The sequence below is a fragment of the Bison bison genome, unplaced genomic scaffold, assembly GCF_000754665.1.
Source record: "Bison bison bison isolate TAMUID 2011002044 unplaced genomic scaffold, Bison_UMD1.0 scf7180017864498, whole genome shotgun sequence".
In the NCBI taxonomy this organism is placed as follows: Eukaryota; Metazoa; Chordata; class Mammalia; order Artiodactyla; family Bovidae; genus Bison; species Bison bison.
In genome coordinates this window covers 3925556-3946493 of record NW_011495057.1, presented here as the reverse complement: position 1 = coordinate 3946493, position 20938 = coordinate 3925556, and the positions used below count along the sequence as shown (strand labels likewise).

The window sequence follows — 20938 nt, the reverse complement described above, 5'->3', positions numbered from 1 at the left end:
TCAAGACTGCTGGGAGAAATATCAATAACCTCAGATATGCAGATGACACCACCCTTATGGCAGAAAGTGAAGAGGAACTCAAAAGCCTCTTGATGAAAGTGAAAGAGGAGAGTGAAAAAGTTGGCTTAAAGCTCAACATTCAGAAAACAAAGATCATGGCATCTGGTCCCATCACTTCATGGGAAATAGATGGGGAAACAGTGTCAGACTTTATTTTTGGGCTCCAAAATCACTGCAGATGGTGATTGCAACCATGAAATTAAAAGACGCAGTAATTACTCCTTGGAAGGAAAGTTATGACCAACCTAGATAGCATATTAAAAAGCAGAGACATTACTTTGCCAACAAAGGTCCGTCTAGTCAAGGCTATGGTTTTTCCAGTGGTCATGTATGGATGTGAGAGTTGGACTGTGAAGAAAGCTGAGCGCCAAAGAATTGATGCTTTTGAACTGTGGTGTTGGAGAAGACTCTTGAGAGTCCCTTGGACTGCAAGGAGATCCAACCAGTCCATCCTAAAGGAGATCAGTCCTGGGTGTTCTTTGGAAGGACTGATCCAGTACTTTGGCCACCTGATGCGAAGAGGTGACTCATTGGAAAAGACCCTGATGCTGGGAGGGATTGGGGGCAGGAGGAGAAGGGGATGACAGAGGATGAGATGGCTGGATGGCATCACTGACTCGATGGATGTGAGTCTCAGTGAACTCCGGGAGTTGGTGATGGACAGGGAGGCCTGGTGTGCTGCGATTCATGGGGTCGTGAAGAGTCTGACACGACTGAGTGACTGAACTGAACTGAACTGAGTAAGTATTCATTTTTTTAATATTTATTTTAAAATAATTTTAAAATAAATATCTTTAATTTAAAAATTTAGTAAGTATTTATAAACCACCTATACTGGGAAGTGGAGGCTAGTAATTACTCATACTAGACTAGAAAGTTTCATTTTATGGTAAGTTTCACCTGAGGATATCTTGAGGCCGTTAGATCAAAGTTTAGATATACAAACATGTTTCTAGAAAATGGATTATGTCGTTCTTTTTTTAGAAACATCTACACCAAACTAATAATTGTCACTGGTTCTTGGGTAAAGAAATTGTTTAACTGTTGTCTTTTTATAATAAGTACATATATTTTCATTATAATGAAAAACATTTTAAAAGTTCTTACAGTGCAGATTTAAAAGACTGAGACTGACATTCCCTTTTTAAGGAAAATGCCTACTGCGTGCCTTTTCAAAATAGCTATGAAGTGGACTGTACTAAGAGAATCCCAATGTATTGGGTTGGCAAAAAAAATTATTTGGGCTTTTCTGTAAGATCTTATGATAAAACTCAAACAAACTTTTTGGCCAACCCAATAATATTTCTGCCCCAGGGGATCTAAATCTTATGTCAAGCTTCACAGTCATCTTTATAGTAAGTAGCTAATATGTGATAGACTCCTAATTCACATTTGTTTCATGAATACCTGAATGTACCATCAAAGTATTTTATTCAGAGTCTCACTTCATAGAAGATTAGCCCTGTTCTGTTCATTTCTCATACCTGGCTCACATTTCATCACTTCTGAAACATACATTTCTCACTTTTCAACAATTCTGAAATTAGAATAGGACTTCCTTATAAGTGTGATTCTTTTAAACCTTGTTTCATAGCACTTTCTCTTTTATAATGTAAGATGGTATGTCTTAGATGGACAGCATCTTGGATTGAATGAAATACAATACATATTACGTTTTCTGACTATAGAAAATACATATGACTATTTAGGCATGTTTCCTCTAAGGTTCAACTGGAAAAAGTTTTCATGGGGCCACTCCATTCAACGATCATTCAGACCTCCAGTAATGAGATGAAATCCACAACTACTGATTTACAAATGTTAAAACTAACAAGCTACAGCATTGTAAAAACTTATGTGTTTATAAGGGTTTATTTCTCAAATTTTTCAATTATGATTGAATATTGAACATGTATTTCCTGTTTTGAAACTAATGTTAATGTGTAAGTGTATATAAAAAACCATGTGCATTTCTAAGCATTTATGATATACTTCAAAGATTTTCATATTTTAATGTTTTAGATGAATCAAAAGTTTAAAAGATCTAAGATTTGAAAATGACTAATCTGTATTATAAGAATTCTAAGAAACTGTAGAAGAAATACTGGTAAAATGTTACTGAAGAGATTAACTATGAAATCACAATGAAATGTTATGACAAAGACAGGTAAAGAACACTATAAAAAAATTAATAATGACAAAAAGAACAAAATGTCACCAGACTAATAAAATGCAACTCATCAGTTAGGTATAACCTACATTAACTGCATAGTAAAGGAATCACTCCAAGCACTGCAATATAAAATATTGAGCACATGAGTTAAAACATCAAAGACAGAAATATATTTGATTCATAATGATTGACATATACCAGTTCTGTGAATGTTATACGAGATACATCAGGTTTAATCTTATAGTCCTTTTGGATCTCTTAGTCTTTCTCATTCTTTCCTATTTTCTCATGGAGAAGTTTTAGCTGATATGCAAGTTAGGACAAGGGGGCAGGAAGGAAACGGGAAAGCCATCCTTTCAACCCATTACCTATCCCTCACCCTGTCATCCTATGATTGCCAGGGACTCCAAGATAACTTCATTGAGAACCTTCAAGAGCTGCAGTGACCTCCTCTTTCCCCCATCATCCCACACTTCCTTCTTTTCTCGGATCAGAAATGTAGAGTCTGGAAGTATATATGCCCTCTGCTCTTTCATCTGAGCACTCTCACCTCCTGTTCTGCCAACTCAAACCCTAATTCAACTGCCCAGTGACCATAACAGAGTTACCCACCCCCAGGACAAAGGGCTAAAGAGCTCTTTTTCCTACTGTATGCTTTAGGGAATGATCTTTAAATGTGATGAGTTTTCATCACTGTAAAATAAAAATGGAAATTCAGTTAAGACTGTAGCAACACTGAACATTTAGAAAGAAAACCAAAATTTTTGAATTTCACAATCAAAATTATCTTAAGATCTAAAAGACAAAGAAGAGGTGATGACTAAGAAAAATATAGTGCTTTTGTGGCTCTGAGTTTACAAAAATATTATTGTCAGTTTCTAATGATGCTGTTGTTATTCACCAGAATAATTTTCCACTGACTTGTAGGTTCCAGGCGTTTTTTATTTGTTTGTTTAAGTTTTCAAGTGTTACAATTTTATGGACTTTTTCAGTAGAGTGGAAATGGCAAGATGAAAGCCAGACTCATTTATGTGAGAGCAAGACTGAAATTTACATAAGCAAAATGATTATCTTTAAGAAGATGTTGACCGATTGTGTGATGATATGGACTGCTTTTTCACACGAAATAATTTCAAGAAGGCCTTCTGAAAACGCTTGTGACACAGGGGATACAAAAAAGGATTGACAAAGGAATTGAACCACTGAAGCCAAAATGTGAACTCGTACACAGGGTTTAAGAAATCTGAGACTGTGCCATGACATGAATGAATAATTGTGAACAGAGAGTAGGGAGCCCAGCAAACAGCAAAAACACCCAAGAGAATGGCCAGTGACTTGGCTAGTTTCTTGCCTCTGCGCAGCTCAAGATGTTCCCTTTGGTGAAGAACTAGGGAATCCGAATGGGAGAGAGAGCTCGTTTTGGAAGCGGTTAAACTATTCACCTGGGTTCTTAAGGAAGAAAAGAGGCTGCTCTTCCTTCCTGATTTCTCAGAACGAAGGGATGCTGCTGGTTCCTCCAGGTTGGAAAGAGATGGCCTCGAAAACAGTCCATTCCTGAATGAGCGTCCGCTGCTAATGGAAGGGGCAGAAATGAATCCAGAATGCCCCCTACTGAGATGACTGCGCTTCCATAGGCTCCAGTAAATATACATGTTGAAATAAGCCACTAGCAAGACTGGGATCAGGAATTCGAAGACTAACGTGAAGGCAAGGATATGCTTCTTTTTAAGGAATTCAGGTTTGCAATCCCCCCGCAATTCCTTCCTAACCTCTGAAACTAGTATTGGCCCATGCACTAAGAAGGCTGCCACCCAGACGGCCACCATCAGAGTCACAGTCTTCAAGGTCCCAGTATGTCGAGCTCTGTAGGACACCTAAAAGAAACCAAATAAATGATTTTTAATACAATGAGTACATGTTGATTGCACAAAGCATACTGTCAGCCCTCAGGAGTTTCCGTGATGTGCGCAGTGGAGCTGGTCACTGAATCTGGGTAACGTGATTGGGCCAGGGCAGAGGGTTTCGTTTTGGTGAACCCTGGGCCGAGATGTAGACTTTCTTAACAGTTTAAGGTTAAACGTCTGACGCTATGGAAAATGTCAAAGTTAATATCTAAAAGAAGAACACAGTTTTTCCTAGTCCACAGACACTAATCTGAACTGTTAACTGAGACCAACTGAACATGCTCACAGTGGTTTTAACCTGCCAGCTGGGTCGTGAGCAGCATTTTTAACAAATTGGGATAATCAATGTCAGAATGTATCACACATCATAAGGATGTGTATTGTTTGATGAAACTTTTGCTTTGGGAAAGCATTAATAAATATACATAAGAGAGAGAGAAATGTGCATACCGAATCACAGTGTAAAATGCATTTGTCACTGAAGTCACAGTAAAAAAAGTTTGAAAGACAGAATCTATTCTGCAGTTTATGCTGAGCCTTCAAGGTGGGGTCAAAAAGGAAAGAACTCTTACCTTCCTCTCATAAGATGATGCACAAAAAGAAAGAGAGTTAAATCGGCTGTAGGAAGAGACTACAGTGTTACTGAGCAGAACCTAACATTTCTTTCTACAAACGAATCCACCCAGCAAAAATGGTACTGAAGCAACGGTGGCCAGCCACTTGGGGAGACGTGGCTGTGGTGAGTGCCACGGTCTTTTTTAGGAGTGAAGAATATTCTAAGCCCATTTGAGCACAGGGACAGGCTTCTATAAGGAAAGATGAGATTCTGTGGGGGAGCGTTGCTCTCAGATCCCAGGACCTTTGATAGATTCTCAAATCTTGAAGAGTATCTTCTATAAGAAATCTAAGATGCCAACTACCCATATGAGGGGTAACCATGTGACCCAAGACTTTTCTAAGGGGACTTGGAGCAGACAATCTCTCCAAACCCCTTTCAGATCAGTAAGATTTCTTCCAACCACGTTCCATGTTTCTCTGCTTATACTCGAGGAAAAGGAAATGATTTACCCATGACGTGGGGACACACTTCCCTTTTCACCATCTTTCAAGTACCATTTTCTCTGAGTTTTTAAGTCTTGTCCTGAAGTATGTTCTCATTTTTATTAAAAGAGTATAACAGTGCCAAGCACTGTCTTTCTTTAATGGCTTGTATGTGCTGAGGAGGGCTCACCAACGGGCTAGAGTAAAAGGAGGTTTGTTTAAATTTTTTAAGTTACTTTTTTTAAAAAAATCAAGGAAGTGGGTTTTTTTTCTCTTTTTGTTACCCTTTTTCCAAATTACTGGTAATTCTGAGGCTAACCTAAAATGTATATGGTGCTAACCACAAGCTCCCATGTACAGTACATCTTTTTGCCTTCTGCTTCTCATACCACTAATTAATACTTGCCCTTAAGTCTAATGATTATGAAGATAGTAACAATACCCAGATGGTCATAAAACTGCATTTGGTTGTTTAATTGCTTTGTTCAGCCTTCGTAATGATATGGTACAATACGCTGAAAAGTGATCTCTTTTCTGTTATGTATAAGGTCAAATGGGTAACAGACATCCAAGGGAATTGAGATGATGATGCCAATCTCTCCCCTCATCTCTGAGTAGCATTTTAGACAGATGACAGTTCAAAATTGCTTGAATCCGGGCCCATGCCTCCCTGAAATTCATCCGTGGCCCACTTCTCACTTTTACAGAATATGTCCATTATTCATGATGTCTCCTCTTACCCTGCTTCCTCCCCGACTTCCATAAGACATCCAAACATTCTGTCAGTCAGGTTTCTTTTGTGAGGCAGAGCAGCCCCTGGAACGTGCTGGTGTTAATAATGAGATGGGATTGCAGGGCCATTCTAAGTGCTTGTCAGGCATGGCCATTTGCACCGAGCCTTCCTTTCCCCGGTTATTGTCAGATTTCCATTTCTCAAGCCCCGCCTGTCACCCTGACCTGTTACATTGTCTTCTCGACTTTTAGCTACAGCAAGGGCTCTGTTCCCCATGATCACTTCCTATGAGCTCCTGTGGTCTTTGAAGGTTTCCTTCTGGCTTCCTACAGCTGTGTTGGAACTCAGCCAACAGAGGTGCTGGTGCTGCCTGAGCATCCCCACGAGCACTCACACACCGCTGCCTTTAGCACCTGTTACACTTGTCTCTGCCGTGTGCTAGGGACCCGGATCCAGCTGACCTGGCCCTCACCAAGTTTACAGCCCACATTGTCAAGGAATTTCTCAGGGCAAGACCAAGGAATAAACCCATCCACTTTTCTCTCTGGACATCACTCCTCAACTCTGTAATGTCTAAGCCTTTTTTCTAACTGGGAAAGCCGCCCCTTTCCTTTACACAAACCTTAGGTTCACTCAAGAGCTTGAGCCTGCAGTGAATAAATGTCCCAGTGAACACTAACTAGGAACACTCAGTTGAGATTAAAAAGAAAACCCAGAAGGAAAGGAAATGTTAAAAGTACAAATGGGGAAGATAATTAACTAGAGCACTGCTTTTCAAACATTTTGACTGTAACCTAAAGTAAGAAATGCATTTTAAACCCTAATCAAGGATACTGACAGAAGTATTCATAAAACAGTTCTTAGCTTTATTATACCCAGGGTACTCTGATTTACTCTAATTTGTAAGTTCTGTTCTACTTCTTTTCATGTTTTTTCATTCTAAGAAAAAGTGACGTAACAGGCCACTGAACTGACTTCATGACTCAATAATGAGTTACTATCTGCAGTTTGAAAAATGTGAGATTACAGGCTTCTGGATTGCTAATCCAAATTGATCTGTACTCTCTCCAGAGTTCGTCCAGGACAAACTGCCGTGCACTCTGGTGCCAGTGACGTACTCAATGTCAAGTGTCTGGCTGTCCCACCACATCCCATTCTCTACTTCCTTGCCATATGGCAGCTCAGCTAGAGAACACACTTCCTGGCTTCCCGTACAATAAGGTAAGGCCATGTGACTACATTTCACCAGTGAAAGGTGAGTGGAAATGATTGTGTGACTCTGCACTACTTGGTTAAAAGAAAATCCTTTGCCCTGGACTTCTGCCTTCTGCTCTTCTTTTCTGAAACCTGAAGTGACAACAACTTGACTTTGAGCATGCCAAGGAGGTTAATGACTTAGGATGGGGGTCAGCAAACCACTGATCATGGAGCACCTGTGGCCCAGCAACTATTTGGATGATAAAGTTTTATTTGAGCAATTGCAACAGATACCATAAGTGCCTGCTCTAGAGAGTACAGAGCCTGGGTCCCTGGGTGGGCTCCTGGAGCAGAGCCTTCTAATCTTCCTGAACTGTTCTATGAGAAAAATTAACTTCTGCCTTACAGTCTGAGTCTCAGCATTTTGGAATCTCTTTGTAATGGCATTTTATCCTATCTTTATCCAATGCACCCTCCCAATCCTGTCTGCCTCCAAGATGCACAGCTCTCCCAGGACAGAGCTGTCCCTGGCCTCTCAATGCCTCCAGCACCACACTTAGTCCCTTTGTTTATGGATCCATTTCCACATTAGACTGTTATGCTCCTCAAAAAAAAAAAAAGACTCTGCAGATTCAGTTCTGTATCCCAGTCCTTAATAAAATCCCTGTCACACAATCATTCCCCATACATTTAGGTCCCTGGGACTCAGGAGTGAAGGAAGTTTCCCATCAAGGTCTCAGACTCTTCAGATCACTGTCCCATTATTTCTGTGGCCTCCTCCCATCCCTCATCCTTACTAACATCAATCTTATTCTCTCCTTTGTTGCTGATAAATTTAGCTTGCTTAAGAACTGTCATGAACTAATTGATGAGACTATTCCAGATCTTGGTTAGTTCAGACTTGCTTGGCATGGGTCCTAAACTGGCACTGGTTAGTTCCACTGTTACAACCTGTGGCTTCCCTGCACACTGTTTTTTCCTTTGGTCATTCAAAATTAATTTCTTCATGATATTCAGAAGTCTGGGAGTCTTTCTACCTGCCCACCAAGTTCAATCCTGAAGAAAACATTCAGGTCTCAAGTTTTCTTAGGAGTTGAACAGATAAACCTCCTGTGAGATTCATGCATATCCAACCTACTACAGACTCAGTTTACCACTTCTTACACCTTGCCTTGGATTCTGTTGGACATTTTCCCATTTTCATTGGACGCAGGGGAGTGACTTAACCAAACACACAGGAAGTGTTCACTAACAGCCAATGAGAACTTAGTGCCAACAAAAGGGTAATCAGGCTTCTCTAAGGTTGGTCAATTAAACAAACAAACAAAAATTTTTGCTTAGGGACCCAAAATTTATAAAATTCACAAATATATAATCTTCTAAGCAGGATAAATTAATGTTTTGACTTACAGCATTGGAGACTGACTGATATCGATCAAAGCTGATGAGTACGATGTTATACACAGATGCTGTACACAAAAGATAGTCAGTAGTGAGCCAAAAGACACAAATGTTATTTTCAAACTCCCAGTTGAAGAGCTTGTGAGGGATGAATAAAGGAATGGAGATCATACCTGCATGGGCGGAAAAAAATGAAGATTAACAAATAGAGCACGTATCAATGAATACGAAGAGATGCAAATATGACACAATGAACTATCTGAAATGACCAAAAACTGCTTGATTATAATTTAGAAATTCATGGTATTTCATCAGCAAATTCAGGACTGATCTCCTACACGTTCTGTAAATACCATTTTAAAAATAGCTGTCACAAACATCATACCTTCAATGGCTCCTTGTTACTTTCCAAATTAAGTTCAGGTCCCAATATGTATTTCCAGCCATACACAGCATCCATCATCTTTTGTGTTCATGATCCGACCCAGACAGGATGGGCCGCCCTTCCCCTAAACACATCTCACATTGCCACATCTTTTTGCTTTTGCCAAGAACGTTCTTCTTGCTTGAAGATCTCTCTTTTACAGAGAAGTCTATTTAACTCCTTCTCATTCTTCACTTAGTGTAAAAAAAAAATGATATCTTTCTTATCATCTTTATTGGAACTTCCTAGGTAGAAGTGACCCTTTGCCACCTGCCCTCTCCTGGCACCTCAGTCATCTCTCCCTCTCTCGTGTACAGACACATCCTACTTTATAACATTGTCACGTGTTAAGATTGGGACCGTGTTGAAAGTCAACCTTTGTATTTTTCACAACATCTAGAGTTGACTAATGGCTCACACATGTAACTCAAATAAATTAATAGCAGCTAATAGGTATTGTACAGTTACCATATGCCAGACACTGTCCTGTGTGCATTACATATATCATCTCATCTAACTGTCATAGAAACTCTGTAAGGCAGGGACAGTGTGAGAGAAAAAACCCTCTGCTACTCCTCCACTCCTGGCTCACTCCTCTTCACCCTTGTTATTGTTCAGTCACTAAGTCATGTCTGACTCTTTGCAACCCCATGAACTGTAGTAAATCAGGCTCCTGTATCCTCCACCATCTCCCAGAGTTTGCTTAAATTCGTGTCCATTGAGTCAGTGATGCTATCTAGCTGTCTCATCCTCTGCTGCCCCCTTCTCCTTTGGCCTTCCATCTTCCCCAGCATCAGGGTCTTTTCAAAGAGTTGGCTGTTCACATCAGGTGGCCAAAGTATTGGAGCTTCGGCTTCAGCATCAGCCCTTCCAGTGAATATTCAGGGTTGATTTTCTTTAGTATTGAGTGGTTTGATCTTCTTGCGGTCCCAGAGACTGAAAAGTCTTCCCAACACCACAATTCAAAAGCATCAGTTCTTTGGCACTCAGTTCATGGTCCAACATACATGTCTCACATCCATACATGACTATCGGAAAAAACAGAGCTTTGACTGTATGGACCTTTGATGGCAGTGATATCTCTCCACCCTATCTGACCTCAAATTCACCACACCCACACCCGCACCCACACCCACACTCTCAGATCCTTGCATAGGTATCCTGGTATGCAGCACACTTCCCTCTACGAAGCCTCCTTCTGTTTACTCAGATGAATCTTCCTCAGTGAGCCCTAACCCTGAAGTTTACACTATAACCTCTACCTCTAACATACTTCCTCCTCCCTATGTTTTTCTCAATAGCAAATGATCAACCTCTAAAATGTTGTGTAATTTTATTTATTTATTTATATCGTTTATTGTCTGTCTCACCACCCATGTTCCCAGAAAAAATACAAGCACCATGAGGGCAGGGATTTTTTTTTTTTTTTTTTTACTGTATTTTCCCTGATATATCCCCAGCACCTAAAAGGGTGCCTGGTTCAAAATAAATTAGTATCAGACGAATGAATAGATAAAAACGGGGAAGTCTAGTTTCATTAAATATTGCTGTCAATCCTGAATAGCCCCTTCTTTCTGAAGCCAGTTAAGAAGCTGCATCTTGTGGGAAGTGGGAGGGAGATTCAAGCGAGGGAACATATGTATAACTATGACTGATTCATATTGATATATGGCAGAAAAGTGAAAGTGAAGTCACTCAGTTGTGTCCGACTCTTTGCTACCCCATGGACTGTAGCCTACCACACTCCTCCGTCCATGGGATTTTCCAGGCAAGAGTACTGGAGTGGGTTGCCATTTCCTTCTCCAGAGGATCTTCCTGACCCAGGGATCGAACCTGGGTCTTCAACACAATATTGTAAAGCAATTATCCTCCAATTAAAAATAAACTTAAAAAAAAAACAAACTGCATCTTCCATGAGAAAATGACAGTCAAAAGGTAGAGGGGAAGCTGAAAGCCCTAGTGAATTCTTTGGACCAACAGAGTAATGTGTGGATAACAGTGATTGTATTGAGGGTATTATGGACTGAATGTGTCACCCTCCCCCAAAATTCACATGCTGAAGCCCGAATCCCCAGAGTGATAGGGCCTATAAGGAGGTAATTAAAGTTAAATTAGGTTGTAAGGGTAGAGCCCTAATCCAACAGGCTTAGTGTCCTTAGAAGAAGAAACACCAGGAAGCTCACTTGCTCGCTGTCTCTCAAGGCTGGATGAGGATGAAGCAAGATGGCAGCCATCTACAGGCCAGGAGGAGAGCCCTCAGCAGGCCCCAAATCAGCTGGCACCTGGTTTGTCCTAGACTCCAGAGCTCTGAGAAAGTGAACTGCTATAAAGTCACTCAGACTGTGGTTATTCCGCTGGGGCAGCCCGAGCTGACTAACACAGAGGGTAGAGAAGAGTCAAGGTACCAGCGCACTTCACTCTTGTGCTTCGCTTTATTGCACTTCACGGATACTGCATTTATTAGGAATGGAAGGTTCATGGCAACCCTGCAGCGAGCAAAGTCTGTCAGCGGTATTTCTTCCAATAGCATTTGCTTCCTTTGCGTCTCTGTGTGTCACATTTGCTACTCCTCACAATATTTTTATTTTTTTATTATTATATTTGTTGTGGTGATCTTTGACGTTACTGTTTTAATTGTTTTGGCGCTCCATGAACTTTGCCCACATAATCCAGTGAACTTCATAAATGTTGTGTGTGTTCTGACTACTTCACCAGCCTGCCATTTCCTTGTCTCCTCGGGTTTCCCTATTCCATGAGACATAACAACATTGCAATTAAGCCGATTAATAACCCTAGAATGACCTGTAAGTATTCAAGTGAAAGGAAGAGCCAACGGATGTGGCAAATTTCAGTGTTGTCTCATTTTAGGAAATTGCCACAGGCACCCCAGCTTTCAGCATCCACCACCCTGAGCAGTCAGCATCCATCAACATCATGGCAAGACCTTCCCATGAGCAAAAAGATTATGACTCTGTTAAGGCTTGGAAAATGGTTAGCATTTTTCACCATAGAATATTTTTAAATTAAGGTGTGTAAATTGTTTTTTTAGACATAATGTTATTGCACACTTAGTAGACTGCAGCTATACCTTTTACATGCACTGAGAAACCAAAAAATTCATGACTCCTATTTTGATTTTTGCTTTATTGCAGCAGTCTGGAACTGAACTCACAATACTTCTGAGTTATATTTGTGCTAAAGATACACTTTGCCATCCTGAAAATGTGGTTCAGACTCTGTCATCAACAACAACCTTTTGCCCTTGAAGATCCTGTCTGGGTCATCCATCATGTGCTTGTGTAGGCCATACATACCCACACAAATGTAGATATGAAAAAGGTACCCATAGATGGAAGCATTGGTCATGTGATAACAATTTTACAGGTATCACTATAGATATAAATATTTTTCTGGAATAATATATAGGTGAGATATGTTAATGCACCTGATACTGGAATTTTTCCTCAATAAATCTTTCCTTTTCAACTAAATTCAGCCTAGGAAGCTGCTCAGGTAGCACAAATTTTAAGAAATTGCTTCTACAGGAGGCCAGTTCAAAAACCTGTGACAACAGGCCATTCAGCCAGAAAGCCCACCGTATGGAGCACGCGACGCTCTGACCTGCACTGGCATCGCCGCGTGGATGTGAGCTCTGGGTCTCATGACCCTAAATGTTAAGAACTTCCATCTTACAGCTACAGAAAGTTTCTCACAAGGCCCATCTTGGCCCATCACCCCCACCACCGTGAGGTCCTATAGGCTCAGAGCTAAAAAGACACACTTCGAGCATGGCAAAAGAGAAAGAAGAGCATTGACACAAAACTCAAATCTAGTTACGAAATGCTCTCGAAGACTCTGCCAAGCCCTGCGCTGTCATGGTAAATATTGCATTACATCAGTGGACCTCTGCATGAAGCTGGCAGGTGGCAGGGAAAATGTGAAGGATGAGACTGGCTGATTAAATGAGATTCTGGCCCGTGTCCAACTGCTCTCATCAGGAGCAAAGCCATTTCTTTTCCCATCCACCTGACGATAGAGGAGGACCACCAGGACTGCTGAATCATCACATCTGCAGGGACATTTCTCAAAGAGGAACCACAGATTGTGATGCTCAAGACCACGATGGTGGGCCTGCCATGATGCTGACCCTGGGCTTTATACAGAGGCATTCTGTTCTTGTCTAGAACCATCTTCATTCAAAAGCTTCAGGCCTCAGTCTCTCTCCCTTGGATATATTTTTACCCCATCCCTTCTGACCATGAGGTATACAAGTCTTTACTTCCTTTGGAATAGTCAAAATACATCATCCATTTTAAATGTTGAGTATCATCTAAAAGTTGTACAGCTTTGTGAAGAAGGAGGGGGATACATATATTCATAATAGAATATTCTCTGTTCACATAAATATACTCGTGTATTTATCTGTGTGGGCTTCCCTGGTGGCTCAGAGGGTAAAGCATCTGCCTACAATGCAGGAGACCTGGGTTCGATCCCTGGGTCAGAAAGATCCCCTGGATAACGAAATGGCAACCCACTCCAGTACTCTTGCCTGGAAAATCCCATGGACGGAGAAGCCTGGTAGGCTACAGTCCACGGGGTCACAAAGGGTCGGACGCAACTGAGTGACTTCACTTTTACTTTATCTGTTTATGTGAGCATAAAGGGCTTCCCTGGTGGCTCGGCAGCAGGAGACTTGGGTTCGATCCCTGGGTCAGGAAGAACCCCTGGAGAAGAAAATGGAAACCTACTCCAGTATTCTTGCCTGGAAAAATCCCATGGAACAGAGGAGTCTAGCAGGCTACAGTCCACGGGGTCACAAAGGGTCAGACATGACTGAGTAACTGAGCACACACCCATACTGCTGCTGCTGCTAAGTCACTTCAGTCATGTCCGACTGTGTGTGACCCTATAGGCAGAAGCCCACCAGGCTCCCCCGTCCCTGGGATTCTCCAGGCAAGAAGACTGGAGTGGGTTGCCATTTCTTTCTCCAATGCATAAAAGTGAAAAGGGAAAGGGAAGTCAATCAGTCGTGTCCGACTCTTAGCTACCCCATAGACTGCAGCCTACCAGGCTCCTCCGTCCATGGGATTTGCCAGGCAAGAGTACTGGAGTGGGGTGTCACTGCCTTCTCCGACACAACCATGCACATGTGAGCAAAGAGAGTGATGTGGAAGGATCTATATCAAGTTGTTAGTGTTGGTTACCTGGAGGGGCAGAACTGAGGAGAAAAACAAGACTGCTGCATGTTTTTAATGCTTCTATATTAGTTCTCCACTTTTTTCTGTGATCCTGTCATTTTTATACCTGGATTCCTGTCAATCTTTCCAACTAGAGGTTTCCTCCAAAACTTTTATCATTGCAATATCAGAAGCATAAACTGCTTTCCCAAATGCTCCCTATTTCTCTGAGGAATGTCATACTTCTCTTGTCCCCAGAACTCAATCTTTAACACATCTTTCTCCTGCCTGACAACCCCACCCCCATTGCATCTCTGCCTCCTGAACTTATTTCCACTCTTACCCTCGTCGGCAAAGTAATGTCTCAGCTTTTTATTTAAAGCAGAAACATTACCTTGCCGACAAATTTCCATCTAGTCAAGGCTACGCTTTTTCCCGCAGTCATGTATGGATGTGAGAGTTGGACTATAAAGAAAACTGAGTGCCGAAGAATTGATGCTTTTGAACTGCGGTGTTGGAGAAAGCTCTTGTAAGTCCCTTGGACTGCAAGGAGATCAAACCAGTCAATCCTAAAGGAAATCAACCCTGAATATTCATTGGAAGGACTGATGCTGAAACTCCAATACTTTGGCCACCTGATGGCAAGAACTAACTCCTGGGAGAAGACCCTGATGCTGGGAAAGACTGAAGGCAGGAGGAGAAGGGGACAACAGTGGATGAGATGGTTGGATGGTATCACTGACTCAATGTACATGTGTTTGAGCAAACTCCAGGAGTTGGTGATGGACAGAAAAGCCTGGCATGCTGCACTCCATGGGGTTGCAAAGAGTTGGACATGACTAAGTGACTGAACTGACCCTCGCTCAGAGCCTCACTGCTGATTTCTGCCAAGGTCACTGCAGGATTCTCAGAAACCAAGCCACCCCCTGCTCCGGCTTCACCCACCTCCTACATCTCTTCTGATGCCTCTAATGTGAAGCTTCAACCCAGTCACTCAGTTAAATGTCACACTGCCTTCTGAATAAGCTCCAATCCAGACTCACACTAGTATTCAAAGGCCTTCATTGTATAGATTCCAACTATTTCATCTTCACCCTTTGCTGTTCTCATATAGCCCATTTGCACACAAGCCAGCCTGGAGCTCCCACTTAGGAAGGTATACGCAATGATTTTCTATCAGCATATCGCTGTTGATTCTTAGAATTCTCTGCCCTCCCCAACTCTGCCTATGGAAATTATTCCCATCCCCTTAAGTTCATTTTGGAGGCCACTACCCCCTAACAAAATGTGTTCCCCCACCCGCCGCCCTGCCTCTGAGCGCCTATAACACTTGGTAGCTCTTTGTGGGTTCTCACATCACTGTGTCCTGTTAGTCATTTCTGAACTTCTCTTAGCTACTGTACTATTTTGAAGGCTTAAAAAAGAAACAGACTAACCTAGTCCTGTCTATCTCTCATCATCATCTAATTGCACTTGGTACTTAACAGTACTTATACATGGTAGGTACTCTACTAACATTTGTGAACTTGGTTTGAGTTGACATTTGTCTACAGAGAAATCCAGAGTGAAAAGACTAACACAAGTTGAGCAATCACTACGTTCCAGGCACTAAACTTAATTGTTCTATTAGTTTTGCTTCATTTTAACATAACTGTAAGTATTTATGTAGCTATACACAATAACAAATTAACTAGGAGGTCCTATAAAACAATATCAGCAGTAGACACTTCTGCATATTTACTTATTATTACAAGGATATGCGCTTCCCTGGTGGCTCAGCTTGTTAAGAATTCGCCTGCAATGTGGGAGGCCTGGGTTCAATCCCTGGGTTGGAAAGATCCCCTGGAGAAGGGAAAGGCTACCCACTCCAGTAATCTGGCCTGGAGAATTCCATGGACTGTACAGTCCATGGGGGTCACAAAAAGTTGGACACAACTGAGTGACTTTCACTATACACTCACTATTACAAGGATTGTGGAAAATGATCATCAGGCAGTAAGAAATTATGAAGTGTACATTTTCAAAGAAAGATTACTTTGATTTCTATGATCTTACAGTTATTTAGCACTATGATACCATATCATACACAAAGTAGGTTAGTGTTGGGTGTACTTTATAACATGCTATGATGTATCATATCATAAAATAATATCAACTATACTATTTGACCTGAACATCCTATTTTCTGATTGTGCCAATTACCAGTACATGCATCATTTCCTATAACTTCAACACTGTGATATTAAAGAAACTATGCTTACTTAAAAAGGAATACTTATAAACCTAAACATGCAAGGAAAATAGCTCCAGAAACAAAAATAACTCTTAGATTAAAGCAATTCTGGACTTACTTTTATTCCATAAAAAGAAACTGTTTTTAGAGGAAAATTCCCCTATAAACCTTATTTACATATATATATATATATATATCATTCCCATATAGTGCCATACAGCCTCCCCTGAATTTAAATCCTTAAACTTCTTATTTCTAATAGTACCCAATTTTATACAGTCCTTTGAAATAATAAAAGCTTGTTTTAAGTTTTTAGAAATAAATTATAATAGAGAAAGATTATCTTAAATGTAACTTACCAACAAAGAAGTCTGAAATGGCCAAGTTAAGGAAAAAGTAATTACTTCGATGTCTAAGATTTTTGTCCACCACAAAAGCTAAAATGACCACAGCATTTCCTAGCATTATAGCAAAAGCTAGTAAGCTCATTAAAAATGCTAAAGCAATGTTTGAAAAAGAATATATGTCTTTATTAGCTGGCATCACAGCAGAAGAATTTGTGTCATTAGTAAATGGCATCACATGAGAAGAATTTATGCCATGAGTATACATGACATCAAACTTAATACAGCAAACTAAGCCAGCAAGACAATTCCGACAAGTGTCTTTCCAGTCGAATACCTAAAATATATAGTCTCCTACACATAACAACATTTTTTAAAAGTCTAATGCTGATCTCATAGTACTTCCTGATTCTTGATAAAAGCAAACTTGTGGTAACAGTTTCCTCTTAACTGATACTGAAGAAGTGTTTCCAAAGACAGTGAAAGGTTTTATCTTAAACATTTTGATGTAACTCATCTATTTCCCACTAATAGAGCAATATTATATAAAATATAGTTGATGCACTCTATAGGTAAGGAATTGGGCTCAAATGAGAAGATATAAATCCAGTTAAATGTCTCCTTCTGACCAAGATACAATATCAGGGGTTGAATTCACCATCGCAGCTGAAACAGTGAAAAAAAAATGGACAAATACATGAAACCATAGTTTTTGAGGCACAGGACATCAGGCAATGAAGAATATCGATCCCTGAGAGAAGAGGAGAAAATGAGGAGAGCCCTGCAGTTGCCCCAGGTCATTGTCTTGAGAGATCTTCCAGGGCACAGAGCAGAGAAGGGTATCCAGGGGAAGCCCAGCAAATTCCCTGCGATAGGGAGGTTAAGCTGAGAGTTGGGCAGTACCAGACAGAACTCTGTGCTGGGGAGCTGCAGAGGGCCCTCCTCAAGCATTCACCAGGATACTGACCAGCACAGTGTGTGGGGAAATGTTCTCAGACAGGAAGAAGAACCACTCAAAAAGATTAAAAACACCCAGGGGTCACAGGGAGCCAGTTACAAACTTTGTTCCCACCAGTTACACACGAAATCTCAATTCATGAGGCATTGAGTAATATTACATATTTAGAAAGCTCTTGCCTCAGTAGTCAGAAATAGGTAGCCCCTTACTGAATACTGCTAGGATCCTGCCTCACAAATCTTAAAAGCAAAACCTAAGAGGATCAAACTAGTTCCAAGTGACTTAACAGCAGCTCAAGAGTATTTGTAGAACATAAAAATATCCAGTCCCCAACAAGGTGAAATTTATACCATCTGAAATCCAATTGAGAATAATCAAACGTTCCAAGAAGCAGGCAAATAACACCCATAATGCAGAGAAAAATGAATCACTGAAACCCATAATGGACACAAATACAAAGACATTAAAGCAGTTATTCTAGCTGTATTACATATTTTTAAACAGATATATACAGATACAATTTTTTAAAAAAAACAGGATGGCAGAGTAGAAGGATATGCACTCATCTTCTCCTGTGAAATCTCCAAAATTGCAACTAAGCTCTGAACAACCATCAACAGGAGAATGTTGGATCCCACCAAAAAAAGATATCCCACTTCCAAGGGCAAAGGAGAAGCCCCAACCAGACAGTAGGAGGGGCGAAATCACATTTAGAATCAAACCCCATAGAGATCTCGTCAAGAAAATTAGAGATACCAAGGGAACGTTTCATGCAAAGATGGGTACAATAAAGAACAGAAATGTCATGGACCTAACAGAAGCAGAAGATATTAAGAAGAGGTGGCAAGAATACACAAAGAACTGTACAAAAAAGATCTTTGTGACCCAGATAACCACAATGGTGTGATCACTCACCTAGAGCCAAACATCCTGGAGTGTGAAGTCAAGTGGGCCTTAGGAAACATCACTAAGAACAAAGCTAGTGGAGGTGACAGAATTCCAGTTGAGCTATTTCAAATCTTAAAAGATGATGCTGTGAAAGGGCTGCACTTAAAATGCCAGCAAACTTGGCAAACTCAGCAGCGGCCACAGGATTATAAAAGGTCAGTTTTCATTCCAATCCCAAAGAAAGGCAATGTCAAAGAATGTTCAAACTACCACAGAATTACACTCATCTCACACACTAGCAAAGTAATGCTGAAAATTCTCTAAGCCAGGCTTCAATAGTACATGAACCAAGAACTTCCAGTTGTTCAAACTGGATTTAGAAAAGGCAGAGCAATCAGAGATCAAATTGCCAACATCCACTAGATCATAGAAAAAGCAAGAGAATTCCAGAAAAACATCTATTTCTGCTTCATTGACTATGCTAAAGCTTTTGACTGTGTGGGTCACAACAAACTGTGGAAAATTCTTCAAGAGATGGGAATACCAGACCACCTTATTTGCCTCCAGAGAAATCTGTATGAAGGTCAAGAAGCAACAGTTAGAACCAGATGTGGAACAACAGACTTGTTCCAAACTGGGAAAGGAGTCCGTCAAGGCTGTATATTGTCACCCTGCTTATTTAACTTCTATGCAGAGTACATCATGCAAAATGCCAGGCTAGATGAAGCACAAGCTGGAATCAAGATTGCTGGGAGAAATATCAATAACCTCAGATATGCAGATGATACCACCCCTATGGCAGAAAGTGAAGAGGAATTAAAGAGCCTCTTGATGAAAGTGAAAGAGGAGAGTGAAAAAGCTGGCTTAAAATTCAACACTGAGAAAACTAAGATCATGACATCTGGTCCCATCACTTCATGGCAAAGAGATGGGGAAAGAATGGAAACAGTGACAGACTTTATTTTCTTGGCCTCCAGAATTACTGCAGATAGTGACTGCAGCCATGAAATTAAAAGATGCTTGCTCCTTGGAAGAAAAGCTATGAACAATGTAGACAGCATATTAAAAAGCAGAGACATTACTTCGCCAACAAAGGTCCATATAGTCAAAGCTATGGTTTGTCCAGTAGTCATGTATGGATGTGAGAGTTGGACTATAGAGAAAGCTAAGTGCCAAAGAGTTGATGCTTTTGAACTGTGGTGTTGGAGAAGACTCTTGAGAGTCATTTGGACTGCAAGGAGATCAAACCAGTTCATCCTATAGGAAATCAACCCTGAATATTCATTGGGAGGACTGATGCTGAAACTCCAATACTTTGGACATCTGAGGCGAAGAACTGACTCATTGGAAAAGACCCTGATGTTGGGAAAGATTGAAGGCAGGAGGAGAAGGGGGCAACAGAGGATGAGATGGTTGGATGGCATCACTGACTCAGTGGACATGAGTTTGAGCAAGCTCTGGGAGTTGGTGATAGATAGGGAAGTCTGGTGTGCTGCAGTCCATGGGTTCATAAAGAGTCGGACATGACTGAGCGACTGAACTGATAACAGATATAAAGGGATTCCCTGGTAGCTCACCTGGAAAGAATCTGCAAAGCAGGAGACCCTGGTTCAATTCCTGGGTTGGGAAGGTTCCCTGGAAGAGGGCATGGCAACCCACTCCAGTATTCTTGCCTGGAGAATCCCCATGGACAGAGGAGTCTGGTGGGCTACAGTCCATGGGGTTGCAATAAGTCAGACACAACTGAGTGACTAAACACATAGATAAAAAAGATATTTTTAAAAGACCCAAATTAAACATCTAGAAATGAAAACTAAAATGTATGAACTAAAAATACATTAGAAAAGATTAATGACAGATCAGAAATTGTGGAAGAAAGGATCGTGAACAGGAACACAGAGCAATATAAACTACTCAAAGTGAAAATTGGACATAAAGGAGAATTTTTTTAATTTAACAGAGCTTTACTACACTGTAGAACAACTTCAAGTGACTTAATATATACCTACAGAAGTCCCTGCACGAAGGTAGACAGGAGGGAACATAAGGGGAAAAACTGCGGAAATCATGGCCAAAAGCTTTCATCATTTGATGAAAACTATAAGCCAAGAAGTACAGTGAAGTTTAAACACAAGAAACTTGGTGAAAACTGCACAAAACACATCAAATCAAACCCTTGAAAACCGGTGTTTTAAGAAAAAGTCTTAAGAGCAGCCAGAGGAGGAAAATTGCATACAAAATTTAAAAATATATGGATGGCAGCAGATTTCTCATCAGAAACAATGCAAGCAAGAAGATATTAGCCAACATCTTTCAAGGGTTGAAAAAAAAAACATCAACTTAGAATTCTGTACCTAATAAAAATAACTTTCAAAAAAAAAGTTGAAATAAAGAATTTTTCGGAT

General features: G+C 40.7%; 1 protein-coding gene across 1 annotated transcript; it reads right to left on the bottom strand.

Moving 5' to 3' along the window:
* Positions 1-3004: 3004 nt before the first annotated feature.
* HRH4 (histamine receptor H4) lies at positions 3005-17072 on the bottom strand. Its single transcript, XM_010828938.1, has 3 exons — positions 16703-17072; positions 8519-8682; positions 3005-4107 (listed from the first exon to the last, which is right to left on the bottom strand). Exons 1-3 carry the CDS (start codon positions 16953-16955, stop codon positions 3307-3309), a joined length of 1218 nt encoding a protein of 405 aa, XP_010827240.1. The 5' UTR covers positions 16956-17072; the 3' UTR covers positions 3005-3306.
* Positions 17073-20938: the final 3866 nt, after the last annotated feature.